Source organism: Cynocephalus volans, chromosome 3 (genome assembly GCF_027409185.1).
Source record: "Cynocephalus volans isolate mCynVol1 chromosome 3, mCynVol1.pri, whole genome shotgun sequence".
NCBI classification, from domain to species: Eukaryota; Metazoa; Chordata; class Mammalia; order Dermoptera; family Cynocephalidae; genus Cynocephalus; species Cynocephalus volans.
The window spans coordinates 74,055,246-74,072,537 of record NC_084462.1 but is presented as its reverse complement, the minus strand read 5'-3'; the positions used below and the strand labels follow the sequence as shown (position 1 = coordinate 74,072,537).

Below are 17,292 nucleotides of genomic sequence, written 5' to 3'. Positions count from 1 at the left end.
ATTTTAATAAATATAAATTAGGTTGTAAGTTAGATTTTATTAGCACAACAAACTGTTCTTGTATGTTAAAAAAAGGAGGGAGGGGAGCTAATCAACTGATTTCTTCATAAATATATGACAAGGGGAAAAAAGAAAGAAGATGGGGAACAAAGATGAGAGTTAACAGAAATATCAACCAAATCCAACATGTGGACCTTGTATGGATACCAATTCGAACAAACCACCCGTAAAAATGAGCTCTATGATATAACTCTAAAAATTTGAAACTAATATATATTTGATAAATATTTGATAAATATTATCATTTTAAAAAGTATGAAAATGGTATTATGATTTTTTTAAAATGTATGCTTCACAAAAGATACATACTATATGAGTCCATAAACTGTTCAAATATGGTTAAGCTAATCTATGGTGTTAGAAGTTAAGATAATGTTTACCTGTGAAGGAAATAGTAAGGAGACATGGGCATTAGCGGGGATTCTGGATGTTGTGAACGTTGTTTCTTGAGCTAAGTACTGGTTACTCAGATGTGCTCAATTTGTGAAATTTTCTTACACACACAAATGTGCACACATTATGTGTTACACCTTTTTTTTTTTTTTGGCAACTGGCTGGTACAGTTATGTTATTCTTTAATAAATAGTTTAAATTATATAACATGAAAGTCCTTTATTTTAGAGATACATATTAAAGTATTCATGAATAAAATTATATGTTGTCCATGATTTACTTTAAAATAATTGAATGAGGAAGGAAAAATGTTGGCAGCAGAGGAGAAATGGGAATACATAAAACAAAACTGGCCATTTCTGGATAATCGTTGAAGTTGGATGAATGATACAAGGGGGTTCCGGGTACTATTCCCTCTACTTTTCTGTATGTTTAAAAATTTCCAAAATAAAAGCTTTTTAAAAGAGCAAAGATACAATTGAAGAAATATTATATTGGGTCCATTCCTCACAACATATCCCAGGATAAATTTCAAATGTATCAAATATCTAAATCAGAGGTCAAATCTATTTTTGGATGGCTCTGAACTAAGAATGGTTTTTACATTTTAAAGAATTTTTTTTTTAAAAAAGAAAAAGACAAAAAAGAATATGTGACAGAGTTGTATATGGCCCACAAAACCTAAAATATTTACTATATGAGCCCTTGCAGAAAAGGTCTGCTAACCCCAGAAAATGTTAAAAAGGAAACCATATAAGCATCAGAAGAAAACACAGGTGAATTCCTTTATAACCTAGGGAAGGGGAAACATTTTTTAGCAACTCGAAATCCAGAAGCAATAAGGGGAACAACTGATAAATTTGATGACATAAAACTTAAAACTGGGGGACTTCCAGTCAAGACAGCAGAATATATGGTCGCCAGCGTCACTCTCTCCCACAAATCAACCAATTTATAGCTATAAAAAAGCAATGACATGGGCCGACCCCGTGGCTCACTCGGGAGAGTGCGGCGCTGAGAGCGCTGAGGCCGCAGGTTTTGGATCCTATATAGGGATGGCTGGTGCGCTCACTGGCTGAGCGCGGTGCGAGTGACACCAAGCTGAGGGTTGCAATCCCCTTACTGGTCACAAAAAAAAAAAAAAAAAAAAAAAAGCAATGACAGGGCCAGCCCATGGCTCACTCGGGAGAGTGTGATGCTGGTAACAAACACCAAGGCCATGGGTTCAGATCCCTATATAAGGATGGCTGGTTAGCTCACTTGGGAGAGCATGGTGCTGACAACACCAAGTCAAGGGTTAAGATCCCCTTGCCGGTCATCTTTTAAAAAAAAAAAAAAGAAAGAAAACAGCAATGACAGCCAAGCTGGGGCCACTGGAGCTCAGGGGAAGAGGAGACCTACAGAGTGCATGAACGTGGGAGAAGCCACAATGAGAGAAAAAAAAAAAAACATGCTCCAACCATTTCGAATCCTGGCTGCTTCCAGGCTGGAGCTGCTGAGTGCACGGAGCAGGAACTGGCAAAAGCCACAGCTGTGCCCTTCAGATGAATCTGCTTGGAGGCAGCAGGGGAGAAGAGGGCCGTGGTGGCCCCCAGGCCAGCAAGACCACTAATAGGGTTCCTGTGGACCCACACAGGAGCGAGGAGTCACAACAACTGAAAAATAGGAGCCACTCAGAGGCCGGTGAGTCCTCACAAGGGACCAGAGCACGCCCATCCCATGGGAAGTGTTTGGAGCACGGGTGTTAGGGGAGACGGGCCCATGGGGGGAACACTGGGGTACAGCAAGGACAGCTGATCTGCCCCCTAATCAGTGCAGGACCACTCAGTGGAGACTGGTCAGGAGTATAGAACCACAGGGGGTACAGTCTACTGAAAAGACTCAGGCCCAGACCAGAGTTTCTATACAACCCAGGTGTACCAGATCTCATGAGAGCAGGAAGTACATATAAGGTTCAACCATTAAACCTGAGCTGCACAAAAAGCCTTCCCCGGGGAATCAGCAGCAATTTAGCTCAACTACAGAGCTCAAGTACAGATCCCCATAGGAACGTATTCCAATTTAGAAGTAAGCAAAGGACAACAAATTAGTTCCAGCGCAGAATTCAAGTAGTGGGAATAGCAACTAATCCAACACAGAACTGAAAGAAAAAAAAGTACCCACAACCAAAGACAAAGTTTCGTATTGACTAGTGAGGGTCTCATTTCATCAAAGAGCACCTATAATACCTAGAAGGAATGGAGGTCCCCTGGACTACCAAGCTAGAAAGGGAGGAGGGCCAGGGGCCTCAGCCATGCCCTCTGACATCTGCAACCATTCCCAAGGGTGGGAACCGAGGGTCTTGGCCACACACCCCCGACACACACAACCACCCCAACAATGATCACTGAGCTGCTGCAAGAAGTACCCTGGGCTCTCCTGAGGCAGGGGGTGGGGGTCCAGGGGCCTTGGCTATGCTCCCTGACACACACAACTAGCCTAGTGACGACCACTGAGCCTCTGAAGGAAGCACCCCGGGCTCTCCCAAGCTGGGGTTGTGGGGGGCTGGGGGCCTCGGTCATGCTCCCTCAGCACCCACAAGCAGCCCAGCAATGACCACCGAGCCACCACAGGAAGCACCCCAGGCTCTCTTGAGCTGGGGTGGTGAGGGGCCAAGGGCCTCAGCCACAACCCCCTGACATTTGCAACCAGCCTAGTGATGACTACCAAGCTGCAGCAAGAAGGGCCCCAGGTTCCGGAGCTGGGGTGGTGGGGGCGAGGGCTTCTGCTGCACCCCTGACATCTGTACCCAGCCTGGCAAGGACCAAACCACCACTAAAAGACCTCTGGTCTCCCCTGTGGGAATGAGGGGAGTGCCATGGGCCTCAACCCTGCCCCTTCTCCTTCCTTCTTCCCTCCCATTTCCTTCCCTTTTCTCCTCCCTCCCTCCCTCCCAACTGTTCTGCAACATCATAGAATGTAAAAAAAATATTATAAAACATAATTTGGTAAAAAAAAAAAAAAAAAAAAAAAACCTTAAAGGTTACATGCAACAAAAACAACCAACCAACCAAACTCAACAAACTCGGATAAAGTACATGCAACTTATAAAAAAAAAAGACCAACAATTGAAATGTAGGCAAAGGACAGACAGTTCACAGAAACAGAAATGCAAATGGTCCCTAAACATATAAACAGATTCTCAATTTCATCTCTAAGAGAAATATAAATGAAAACTAAAGTGAAATACATTCCTCACCTATCAGATTGCAGAAATACAAGTCTGCCAACATATTTTGTCAACAAGGCTGTGGGGAAATAGGTACTCTTATACACTGCCAGTTGGGAATGCAAATAGCCTAAGGAAGGAAACTTGGCAATATCACTTCAAGGAAGAATTCTTAAGTATCTTCCAAAGATACACTGGCAAAAATATATGACTATAGGCATTACAGCATTACAAAGACTTGAAACTTAAGGTCCTTCAATAGGGAGGTGGTTAAAATCAATTATGATACAGCCACACATGAACTACACAGCTGTAAAAATAAATGAAGGACATCACTATGTGATGATACTGAATGATCTTCAAGATATATTACGTGAAAAAAGCAAGGAGTGGGAAAGTGTTCACAGTATGCTACCTTTTCAGTAAGAAGACAGAAGGTAATAAGAATACACACATATGTACACACACATACACACCCCTATATTTTTTAAAAAAGCAACAATGGAAGGATAAGCCAAAAATGAATAAAAATGGTTACCTCTAGGGACAGGGAGAAAACAGGAAGAGGGGATGGGGATGGAAGCTAGACTTCTCTGAAAATGCCTTGGTTTTATTGTCTTGACTTTGGATCCATGCAAATCTTTTACAAAATTAAAAAACAAATTTCAATCATAAAGAAAAAAAGTAAAAAGTACTACAAATCAAATGAAAGTACAAATCAAATGCAGTATGACAAAACTGTTGGGACAAACTTTTTTTAAAAAAAAATTTTGGTGGCTAGCCTATATAGGGATCCAAACCCCTGACCTTGGTGTTTCAACACCAGGCTCTAACCAAATGAGTTAAGTGACCCGCCCTTGGACAAACCTTCTAATGAGGCAGAACTTTCCAGGCTTGTTCGGCTAAGATCAATCCCCTTAGTCCCTGAAGTGGCACAGCTCTCTTGGTAGGAAGTGGCTCCTTCCAACTCATGGCAGACATCCTCATCTGTTAAAGAGGTAGATTCAGAATCCTGGGCTCCCACTGAAGAAAGACTGGTACGATCAGAACTTTGATCCTAAGGACATAATTATAAGCTTAATTTCCTTCACCTTTAATGTTAATTATTTTAAAAGTTACTTCTAAGGCAGAAGAAATACCTATCACTTAACTATCCAGATGATCAGTTGAATCAACATCACAACTTACAGAGAAAGAAACAACCAATTTTACAAAGGCATGTTAATTTGGACAAATGTGCTGGATATCAATTTTCAAGAAATAATTTTTTAGTTCCAGCAAAGGTATATATCCATTAGTAAGGTAACCTTACTAACGTTTAATCTTCATTTGTTGTTAATTTTCCTCCCTGCAATCTCAATCCAAGATGATACCATTAGAATTATACTTTACTCGTTTCCACAATAACCCAAGTTTCAAAGATACATATTTCTTGTTTACATTTGAGAACAATAAAGTAAAAGTTGTTTTTTTAGTTTTACTGATAACATATGAGAAGATCTACTAGACAGATTTTTGTATCAAAAGCCATTTTTTATATACCTGTAATTCCACTGCCCAGATAATACAATTTATTTTTTTTCTAGTCGAGTGTGTGCATGTGCATATTATCGTTGTTATTTTTAATCATATAGGACTTTAACATTTTCATGTAGTAAAATCTTTTCATACTTTATTGGTTCCAGGGTTTGTTCCTTATTAAGGAAATCTTTCTCCATTACAAAACTACAAAAATAACATCTTTTTCTTCTTTCTTTTAGCCTGAGACTCTGCAGGATTAATTCTTTTCCTTTTAATATCTCTATAATTCACGCTTAGGTATCTAATCCATCCAGGATTTATTCATTTGTTCAATGTGGGGCAGGAATCTGACTTTTCCCCAAATGGATAGTTAATTATCCCAACACATTTATTTAATATTCTCTTGTTCCCCACTGATTTAAAATGCTATCTTTTCATATCACAAACATCTATATACATATGATACAGTTTTATTTCTGGACTTTCCTCCATTCCCCTGCTCCATTTATCTTCTTTTGCCATTAATTAGCATACTGTTTTAAATTAATTATAGTTTGAGCATTTGTTTTGATATTTTGGACACAGTCCCACATTTTTATTTTTCAAAATCTTCTTGATTATTCCTGTGCATCTTCTCTTCTTGATAAATTCTAAACCAGCTAAATATGGTTTAATTAGGCTTTAAAAATATTATTTAATTTAGTACTTAAAATAATTCTATTAATTAAGAGAAAGCAGCAGCAATATTCAGGTGGGGTCTCTTTCTGATATTAATAATTTGTGTTCTTTTTTTGATCAGTCTAGCTAGGAGTGTGTCAATTTTGTTCTTTTTAAAGAATCAGCTTTTGGTTTTATTGGTATTCTTACTCTCTTTCAAGTTTTATTGACTTATGCTCTATCTTTATTATTTCCTTTCTCTACTTACTTTGAGCTTACCTCACTCTTATTTTTTCTAGCTTCTTAAGATAGAACCATAAATCATAAATTTTAAATCATCCTTCTTTTCTAACACAGCATTTAAAGCTATATGTTGGCCTCTACGCACCTCTTAGTTGTATCCCACAAATTTAGATACGCTGTATTTTCATTCATTCTGTTCGAACAACATTCTAATTTCCTTTATGATTTTACCTTTGAGTCATGAATTATTTGGAAGTATGTTTGGGTTTTCCTTGATATCTTAATTATTATTAGTGATTTCTAATTGAATTCCACTGTGGTCAGAAAATGCTTTCATTTTTTCAAAAAGACAAGCTTATTGAGGTATAATTTACATTCCATAACATTCACTCATTTTAGGTGCACAATTCAATAACTTCTGTAGTAAATTTACTGGGTCTTAGAATATTTCTAGTTTTAGAACATTTTCAACACCCCAGTAAGATTCCTCATACCTATTCACAGTTAATCTCCATTCCCCACCCTCCAACCAGCCCCAAGCAATCACTAATAAACTGTCTCTATATTATTTGCCTTTTCTAGACATTTCATATCAATGGATTTCACACAATATTTGGTCTTTATGTATTTGGCTGCTTTCACTAAAAATAAAATGTTTTTGAGGTTCACCGATTTTTTAAAAAGTATGTACAGTATTTCATTCCTTTTTATTGCTGAATATTATTCCATTGGGTCTTTCACATTTTTTAAAATCTTTTTTACAGTTGATGGAAATTTGGGTTGGTTCCACCTTTTGGCTATTATGAAGAACGCTGTCATGAACATTCACATGCAAACCTTTGTGTAGGCTATGTTTTCATTTCTCTTGGGTACAGTCTAGGAGTGAAACAGCTGGGTCATATGTTAAATTTACGCTTACCTTTTAAAGACACTAACAAATTGTTTTCCAGAGTGGCTGTACCGTTTTACATTCCCACCAGCAATGTGTGAGGCCTCCCATTTCTCCACATCCTCTCTAACATTTGTTATTGTTAGTCTTCTGGATTACTGCCATTCTAGTGGATATGAAATGGTATCTCATTGTGGTTTCAATTTGTCTTCTCTAATGACTAATGATGCTGAGCATCTTTCATGCACTTTTAAGCCATTCGTGTATCTTTGGTGAAATATCTATTCAGATCTTCTATTTTTTATTTTAGTTGTCTTCCTGCTGTGGTGTGTGAGTTGTTTGTGTATGACTGATATAAGCCCTTTACACATATGTAATTTGCATATCTTTTCTCCAGTCTGTGGCTTGATATTTTTGGAGTTGAAAAGTTTTGAATTTTGATAATGCCTAATTTATCAAATTTTCCTTCTACAGATTATGCTTTTGGTGTCATACCTAAGAATTCTTTGTTTAACTCAAGGTCTTGAAGATTTTTTTCCTATATTTTCTTCTAACATTTTTATAATTTTAGTTTTTACATTTAGTAATCTGATCCATTTATAATTTTTATGTGTAAGGTGTCTAAATTCACCTAAAATTTGCATGTGGATGGATCAATCATCCTAGCACCTTTTGTTGAAAAAACTGCCATTTCCTTGAATTGCCTTGGCATCTTTGTTGAAACTCAAATCACCGAAATTATAAGGGTTATGCCTGGATTCTCAATTTTATTCCCTGATTTAGTAATCTCTGTTTAGGCCAGTACCACACTGTCTTGATTGTCATAGCTTCACAGTAAGTTTTGAAATTGGGGAGTGTGAGTCCTCCCAACTTTGTTTCTCTTTTTCAAAACTGTTTTGGCTATTCTGGGTCCCTTCATTTTCCATGTGAATTTTAGGATCAGCTTGTCAATTTCTACGAAACTCTGCTGGAATTTCGATAGGTATTGTGCTGAACTTATATATCAATTTGGGGAGAACTGCATCTTAACAATACTGAGTCTTTGGTTCCACGAACATGTAATGTCTCTCCATTTACTTAGACCTCCTTTAAAATCCCTCAGCAATGTTTTGTAATTCTTAGAATGAACTTGATTTTTTTCAATTTATTGATGTTTGTTTATCATCAAATATAGTTTATCTTGATGACTGTACCATGTACACTTGAAAAGAATGTATTACTCTGCAATTGCTGAATGTATATTCTATAAATGTCAATTAGATCAAGGTAGCTGATGTTGTTCAGATCTGTCTTGACCAATTTTTATTAGCTGTTCTATCAATTGATTAGAGAGGGTCTTAAAATCTCCTACTAAGATTTTGAAACTCCCTTTAATTCTGCCAATTTTTATGTCACTGTTTGGAGACTATGATTTAGTGTCACATGGATAATTGTTGTATCTTCCTTATGAACTGTCTTATTATGAAATGTCACTCTTTGTCTCTAGTAATCGTGTCTTGAAGTCTACTTTCTATGATATTAAAACAGCCACTTAAAGCTTCTTACAGAAACAGTCAGGTACAGAAATTATGCCTTGCAAGAAGTTCAGGGCCGGCCTGTGGCTCACTTGGGAGAGTGCGGTGCTGATAACACCAAGGCCATGGGTTTGGATCTTATATAGGGATGGCCAGTTCGCTCACTGGCTGAGCGTGGTGCTGACAACACCAAGCCAAGGGTTAAGATCCCCTTACCGGTCATCTTTAAAAAAAAAAGAAAAGTTTACTGTTTGCAAGGCATAGTTTTTACTCATCCATTTACTTTCACCCTGTTTCTTTATATTTAAAGTATGTTTCTAATAGGCAGCATATAGTAGGGTCTTACTTCTCAAATACACTTTGTAATCTCTGCCTTTTAATTGGGATGTTTAGATGACTATCATTTAATTACTGATATGGTTGGGTTTAAGTTTTCTATTTCTCTGTCTTCCCTTTCTTGCTCTCTTTAAAATTATTCGAATTTTCTTATTGGCTTTTTGGCTACATCTCATTGTACTTTCTTTTTTTGGCGGCTGGCTGGTATAAGGATCCAAACTCTTGACCTTGTTGTTACAAGCACTAACCAACAAGCTAATAGGCTAGCTTCATTGCATGTTTTTAAGTGGGTGCTCTATGGATTACAATATACCTATCTAATCATTTACAGTCTACTCAGAGTTAGTATTGTACCACTTCATATATAATAACTATAATGAAGTTCAGCAGAGTAATTCTTTTACTGCTGTCAAACATCTACGTATATTGAAAAACTCCCACGAGACAACGTTATAATTTTTGTTTTGGATAATTATAAGTATTTTAAGAAATTTAAGAGGCAAAAAAGTAGTTTTTAAAAAATATTACCAAGCTATTTATCATTTCTTTTTGCTCTTCCTTCATTCCTGAAGATCCATGTTCCTCTCTGGTATCACTTTTCTTCAGTCTGAAGAACTTCCTTTAGCATATCTTATAGAGCAAAGCTGCTGTTCATTAATTCTTTTCCTTTACCTGAAAATGTCTTATTTCACCTTCACCCCTGAATGTTTTCACTCGATATAGAATTCTGGGTTAAAAGGTTTTTGCTTTCAATACATTAAAAAGGTGCTGTTCCACTGAATTCTTCCCTCCGTGGACTATTATAAAAAATGTGTGGTCACTCAAATGTTTACTCCTCTTTAGGTAATGTCTAATTTTTCTTTAATAGCTTTCAAGACATAAAAAATTATTTTTCCGGGCCGGCCTGTGACTCACTTGGGAGAATGGGGTGCTGATAAAACCAAGACCACGGGTTCGGATCCCTATATAGGGATGGCTGGTTAGCTCACTTGGGAGAGCGTGGTGCTGACAACACCAAGGCAAGGGTTAAGATCCCCTTACTGGTCATCTTAAAAAAAAAAAAAAAAATTATTTTTCCAGCAGTTTCTTATTAGCAGATGGATATCTTTGTTTTTTAGCAGTCTGCTTATATGTGTAAGTGTGGTTTTCTTTGAGTTTATTCTGTCTGTAGTTTGCTGAGTCTCTTGTATCTGTACGTTTATGTCTTTTACCAAATTTGGGAAGTTTCAGCCATTATTTCTTCAAATATCTTTTCTGCCACAATTTCTTTCTTCAGTTCTTTTGGAATTCCAATTATACCTATGCCATTTATACCTTTTGATACTGTCCCATAAGTCCCTGAAGCTCTGTTTGTTTTTACAAAATTCTTTTTTCTTTCTGTTCTTCCAACTGCAAATTTCTATTACTCAATCTTCAAGTTCACTGACTCTTTTTGCGGCCATCTCCATTCTGTTACTGAACTCATCCAATGAGCTGATTTCAATACTATATTTTTCAGCTATAAAATTGGCTTTTTAATAGTTCCTGCTTCTTGCTGAGAATTCCTTTCTTTTACTTCAAATAAATTTTCCTTTTATTTCATTTCAAATAAATGTTTTCCTTTACCACAGGGAACCTAGTTATAATAGCTGCTTTAATGTTTCTGATTCTTCTAACATCTGGGTCATCTTGGGGTTGTCTTTCTCTTGAGAATTGACCATATTTTCCTGGTTTTTTTTATTATCTAGTAATTTTGGATTTTATATTGGACATTGTGACTATTAAGTTGTGTAGCCTGAATGGTGATGCTTTTGTTTTAGCTGGCACTCAACTGAATATGTTCAGACTGTTAACTCATGTTTCACTTTTTATAGGCAGTGGCTTAACCCTCAGTTCAGTTCTCTAAGATTTTCCTATGCTGGTTTTAATCTATCCTATGTTTGTGTAGCTCAAGAGTTAGGCTGAGAATTGTGTGGGATTCCCCTCAAACTTTCCAGCCCACAAAGGCCCCCTTCCCTGGTTCCTCTGTGCAGGAAATATAGGGTTTTCTTGAAGTTTTAGCTGCTAGGGCTGCCAAACCATGATCTGACTGCCCTCAGGGCAAAGATGAGTGGGAAAAGAAAATGGGAAAATAATCTCTGTGTGGGTCCCTCCCCACAATTTACCTGCTTTTATTTTTCAGAATCCTTAGATAGTTGTTTTTTATAATTTGTCTGGCTTTTTAGTTATTATTTGATTCTTTTCAATTGATTCCAATTATCTGCTGACATTTTCCAATTGCAGGTTTGGGTTTTTTTTTCTTTTTTACAACTTTTCCTCTATTTTCTCGAACATATTATAATTATTTCAAAGTCCCTTGCTAATTCAAATATCTGGAACACCTGAGGATGTTTCCATTATCTGTTTTTCTTGTTTTTTAGTTATATTCTTGTTTCTTGGCATAGCTATTTTTAATTGAATAACCGACATTGTATATAAAAAATTGTAAGAGCTCCAGATGATGTGTTATTCCTTCAGAAAGAGTACATTCTTTCTTCTGCTGATAGTGTAAAAGCTGATTATTTTAATCTAATCACAGACCATGCTGAGTGATGTCTAGGCTGCAATTTTGGTCAGGCTCAGTCTACCTCTGGCTTGCCAGTGCTCCTAAGACATAGCTTTGCAAGATTTCCAACTGAGGGCCTGGTGTGTTCACCAAAGCTCCTCCCCCTGGCAGCTCTAGAACTCTATTATGTTCCTAGCATCACAAAACTGCTAAGAACTTTACTTTCACAGACTTTCTGCTTACCTGCTTCATGTAGTATCAGTATTTGGAATATGTCTTGAAGGAAAAAATCTTCCATGTATTTGAGGCCCCTCATGTCTCCTAATTTTGTCTCTCTAGTCAGTAAGGTTCCAAAAGCTCTGCTGGCCCTCCTAACCCACTTCCCCTCAGTTCCCCGATAAGACAAAGCCTGGATTTGCAATCTCCTACTCAGTGCTCATAATTAGCAAATACCCTCAGGAAAAAGTGGCAATAAAACTTCAGCTCACTACTGCAATTCTCCTCTCTCTAGAATCTTGCCTCTCTGCTTTCTAGTTTCTTTAGCAGATGACTTTAAACAGATACTTTCTATATTTCGTCTAGCTTTTTGTTCTTGAGAGGTATGTAGGTCTATCATAAGCCACTCCATTCTAACCAGGAGGAGAAATCAAACTCCTGGCTGGTAATTTTTGAAGGCATACTAGACATTCTACCTCGGAAAAGTCTGCATTTTGAAGGAATTATTAAAACTCAGTAAGCAGTTTCACACAACACTAATTCTTACTCCACCTACAAATCACTGTCTTTCAAAACTGAACTATAAATGTAACCTTAGTTAGTGAATTCTTTCCTTTTGAAGTTATTCTTCCAGCTCAATTTATGATACTTACAAACCTTACACATCCCATGAGTCCTTTCTGTAAAGCTGTGTTTTAGGAGAATGGTAAGGTACAAGTAAGGAACTTTTGGTGGCGTGATGGGGGAAGGGAGGGCGTGGAGTGTGAAAGTAAAAGCAGCAAATACTAACAGACTTACTTTAGATGATGTGGTATACATGGTGAATCTTGAATACCATTTGCTTGCTTTCTCTGCAACTCCTTTTCCAGCAGTGAACATACTGTTCCTTAGAACATCTAATTTAGGTACAATTAGTGTATCTAAATTAAATGAAGGTGATGAATGGGTTAATGAACCTTGAGATTCTTCCCTAAACGGACAAGTAGGTGAGAAGGCTGGAGAAGACCAGAGTCTATCCCTTGGTCTCTCTTCACTTTTTGTATAACTTTTAGATTTGGTAAGTCTCACTGGCTTAGGAGAATTAGGAGGCAGGCTGGATCTTCTGCATGCCTTGACCAATACTGGACTTTTCTTATTGGTTAACTTATCATCACATGCCCTTTGTAAATCAATGCTTGGTGTCCGACTTGTCAAAGGACTGCTTATGTTATTCATATACATCACAATTTCTTCAGCTAAATCACGTCTAGCAGATGGCATTGAGATGCTTTTGCTATCATCTTCATCCTCCTCTTCCTCTTCCTTTTGCTGCTGTTCAGTCTCAGCAACCAAAAGAGAGAGGGGATCAAATCCTGTTGCGACATCAGTTTTTTCAAAAGGTTTCACTGAAAAGCTGCTGTTCATATGCTGTATCCTCTTGGGATTTTGTGTAGCAACATATCCTGCTTTTGATCCATCTGTTTCAATGTCTAGGTCTTCTAAATCAAAAATAACAGGAGAATCCACTTTATCCGTCAAACAGTTAGAACCATCAAAAGGTGTATCATCATCACTAGATTCCTTTTCTAGACTGTCTCTTTTTGATCTTAAAGGTGGCTTTCCAATATCAAGACTACTTGGTCTTGTGCTTTTTGAGATAACGTTTGAAAGAATTTTTGCATCAGCTCCTAATTTTTCAACTATATCTCCAGGGTTCGCTTCCTGGTTAATTCTATTGAGCATAAATCCCATCAGTACCTCTCCACTAAGATTACGGTTTCTATTTCCCCAGACCATTTGCTGCTGCAAATTAGATTCATTGACACTTTTGTATCTTTTCCTGAAGCATCTACTTTGAATGTTTCCTGTTTCATTTGTATCCTCAAGAGACGATATTAAGAGCAGCTCAGGTGTGCTTTCTGAAAAACAAGAAGTATTTTTAGCCATGAAAATGTAATGTGCAAATAAAGTCATCTTAAAAATTTAAAATTCTAGTAATGGATATGATAATAACAGGTATTTACTGAGTTCCTGCTATTTGACAGATACTATACTAGGCACTTCACTTGTATTATCTGCTGTAAACGTTCCCATATCCTTACGGGTTGAGGAAAAACAGACACAGAGATTAATTATCTAGCTCAGAGTTACCCAGTACTTAGGTAATAGAACGAGGATTCAAATCCAGATTTGTCTAACCATAAAGGGTATGCTCCAAGACATTAGGATGAACTGCTTTTTAAAAACATCAATTAAGATATATATTTAATAATGATAATAAATTTACACTAATTCCACTAAATTAATTAAACAACAATGGTTATATAATTGTGGCTGTGCTAGATGACCTTGAGAATCTGAGTCTTCTGCTTATTAAAATGAAAACCCCCCAAACACCAAACCAAACAGCAGCTATGGTAATTTTATCCATAAATAAAAATTATTTTAAAAAACTCCAACTCCTTATGACTATAGATGTGGCTAAGTAATTTTACCTTTGCTCAAAATATTGATTACAAGTTTATACTAGTCAAATGTGAATGGCCATTTCACATTAGTCAGAAACACTGTTCATTGTTTTCTACCAAATTACTTAGATAACAATGTTGAAAGCAGAAATCTAGATTTCTGATCACTTTAATTGTCCTTATTACGTGGGAGTCTTCTGAAGCATGAGTATAGGCATGATATTGTTGTCAACTATTCTTCTTACATGCTTTATCCAACTGGATTAGCTCCCTACAACAAGGCAATTATTAAAAATGTGCCTTTTTCTGCAATGTGATGCATGCAGGTGGTAAGATGAGATAAAAGGGAATACTAGAGATCATAAAAGCCTACAGTCTAATGTTTAATAGGCATATACCATTAACAAGGAAAACAGCATATCAAAGAGGCAATGTTTATTCTTTTTTTCTGTATCAGCTTATGATTGAGGAAAAAAGAAACCAAGAATACCCTTTCCTTTTTTTTTTACCCCCTGGCAACTAGCTTGTATGGGAATCCACACTCTTAACCTTGGTGTTTCCAGCACCATACTCTACCAATTGAGCTAAGCAGCCAGTCCAAGAATACACTTTTCTTTTGATATTCTGGGAGACTTTCTGCTTGATAGGTTAAATATTATCAAAGACTTGAAGGAATCTTATAATCCAGAGATAGTATTCTGGAACTGCATTTAAATAGATGTGTAAGGGTTCCTTTGCAAAGTCAATACTAAGCTATGGCCTGAAGACAAATAAGGCTGATTATCAGACTTTCCCAGGAGTTGGTAAACAACACCCCTGAGCCAAATCTGGCCTAAGGACTATTTTTGTATAATCTCAACTTGTTTTTACATTTGTAAAGGGTAGTAAAAATCAGGCACACATAAAGACTAAGGTAACAGATTGTATGTGGCCTGCAAGGCCCAAAATATTTACTATCTAGCCTTTTACAGAAAAGTTTCCCTAATTCTAAGTTTACACACATGCTAAATTTTATCAGACTAGTCTGGATGCTGCATGTCTTTTAACACAGGGGATGCAAACTAACTTTCTTGGGCTAGGTGGCTCTATGACATAATTCTGGCCAATGATATCATGGTGATAGTTTTTGAGGGTTTATAGAAAATCTTCTGCTTTCCTGACAAAACGAATAGATGTGGCTGGTGCTCCACTTTCCCATTCTTTCTGCCTTGAACATATCGGTGATGCCTGGAGTTGCCAGTGGCCATGTTTTAATCATGTTTAGGTCAAGAGAACTGATGGCAAAGCTCCTGAACTAACATCTAGAGAAACTATTTTTGAATTTCTTATTTGAGAAAAGTAAACCTCAATTTGTTTAAGCCACTGTTAATATTTTCTGAGACTTAAAGCTGAAAGACTTCCTAGCTGATATACTACCTACCCTTTTCTCAGATCTTTGAACATGCTGTGATTTCTTCGTATCACACAGCCTTTTACATATGCTTCCCTCTGCTTGGGATGCACTTTCTAAATTCCTCCTTCCCAACTTCTATCCTCTTTTATTTTCTATTCATATTTCTGATCAAAGATCAAAAATCATATTCTCAAGGAAGCCTTCCTTGACCAATGTCCCCCAATCCAGAACACATCCATTATATGTTCTCAGAGCAACTTATTGCCCTTCTTCACAGTATTTAATCTCTCAGCATTTTTACATTTACTTGGTTATTTGATTAACATCTTCCTATTCCTCCCAAATGCCTTCTCCATGAAGACAGGAGCCATATTTATTTTTGTTTCTTATATCCCCAGGAGCACCTGACATATCATAGAATATAGGAGCTCAAGAAATATTTACTAAATGAATACAGTCTGCTGGGCATCAACTGCAGCCAACAGACCAACCCAGAACATAATGCATTATAATATATTACAATATGACATATTATAATATAATATCACATATTATATTTGGGTAGCTAAAGATAAAGAATTAAAAGCTTACTAAAACCAGAATGAGGCTTAGAGAAACATTTCAGATTTAAACTTTCCTGCGGTTGAACTCTCAATAATTTAATATATATTGTCAAAACATTAAATTCTCAAGATAACCATAAAAGAACTGCAGGGTGATGATTTTATTTCAACATCCAATCAAACATTACAATACCTCTGTTTATTCTACCCCTATATCTTGTAAAAGCTGTCAATTGTATGTATATAAGAGTGTCCAATTATATAAATAAATATCCTTATATTGTACTGCGAAACATATATAAACCTGAAAAATTCTTTAAATCCTAGTATGTAGTAGTATACAATAAAAGAAAAAAGTTATTGAAAAATAAGTATTCCTATAAATCCCATATATAGTCTTTGGCAGTAGTGACAAACACATAGTACTTAACAGATGGGAAAGTTTACAAGCCAAAAATATCAAGGATAAATTAACAACTCTACTTCACGCCAAAGAAACCTAGTATAGGCTTTTATAAAATTGGCTTATTAAATATATAGAGTAAGTGAAAGCCAGATGATCAGTCAAATGCCTATTACTCTGACAAAATGTCAGGATCAAAGGGTGGTTTACAATCATATTTAAATAATTTCATTAAAGCAGATCTCAGGAAAAAGGCAAGCATGAACAGATAGTAATAGATAAATAATAAAACAAAGACCACCAAAGGCAAGTTATTAAGGGTTATAATTAGAAAATGGTTAAGTAGGACTAAATGGTTGTAAAGCAATTCCACGATACCAACAAATAATTTTTGAAATGTTTAAGTTATAACAAAGAAATGCAAAGTAAGATTTATAGATCATCTAACTTTTTGTTTGTTTGGATACCTAGAGCAGGGTTCGGCAAACTTTTTCTGAAAAGGGCTAGATAGTAAAGTATTTTAGTCTTTGCCAGCCATTTGGTCTCTATTACAACTACTCAACTCTGCTGTTATAGTTCAAAAGTAGCCAGAGACAATATGTAAATAAGTGAGCATGGCTGTGCTCCAGCAACCTTTATTTATGAACACTGAAGTTTGAATTTTATATAATTTTCAGATGCCACAAAATATTATTCTTCTTTTGATTACTTTCCCACCATTTAAAAATGTAAAAATTATTGAAATCTTGTGGGCTAGTACAAAAATAGGCTGCACACCAAATCTGGCCCATAGGCCATAGCTTGCCTACCTCTGAGCTAGAGCACTATCTAACTATACTGCAGAAACCAACATAATTGAAGCAAGGCCACTTACAAACAGAGATAATTGAGACTTGACACACAAGTTCATCAGTATTTTTTAGAT

At 36.5% G+C, this 17,292-nt stretch overlaps 1 protein-coding gene across 9 annotated transcripts in view; it reads right to left on the bottom strand.

Annotated features, from left to right (window-relative positions):
• Positions 1-17,292, bottom strand: part of DENND4A (DENN domain containing 4A) — a 142,489-nt gene that overhangs the window by 14,254 nt on the left and 110,943 nt on the right. For all 9 annotated transcript variants that reach the window (XM_063092163.1, XM_063092167.1, XM_063092168.1 and 6 more), the window contains 2 exons: positions 12,360-13,459; positions 4,529-4,718 (listed from right to left, as the gene is read on the bottom strand). In XM_063092163.1, coding sequence (XP_062948233.1) covers positions 4,529-4,718; positions 12,360-13,459 — 1,290 coding nt within the window. The remainder of the gene's footprint in view (positions 1-4,528; positions 4,719-12,359; positions 13,460-17,292) is intronic.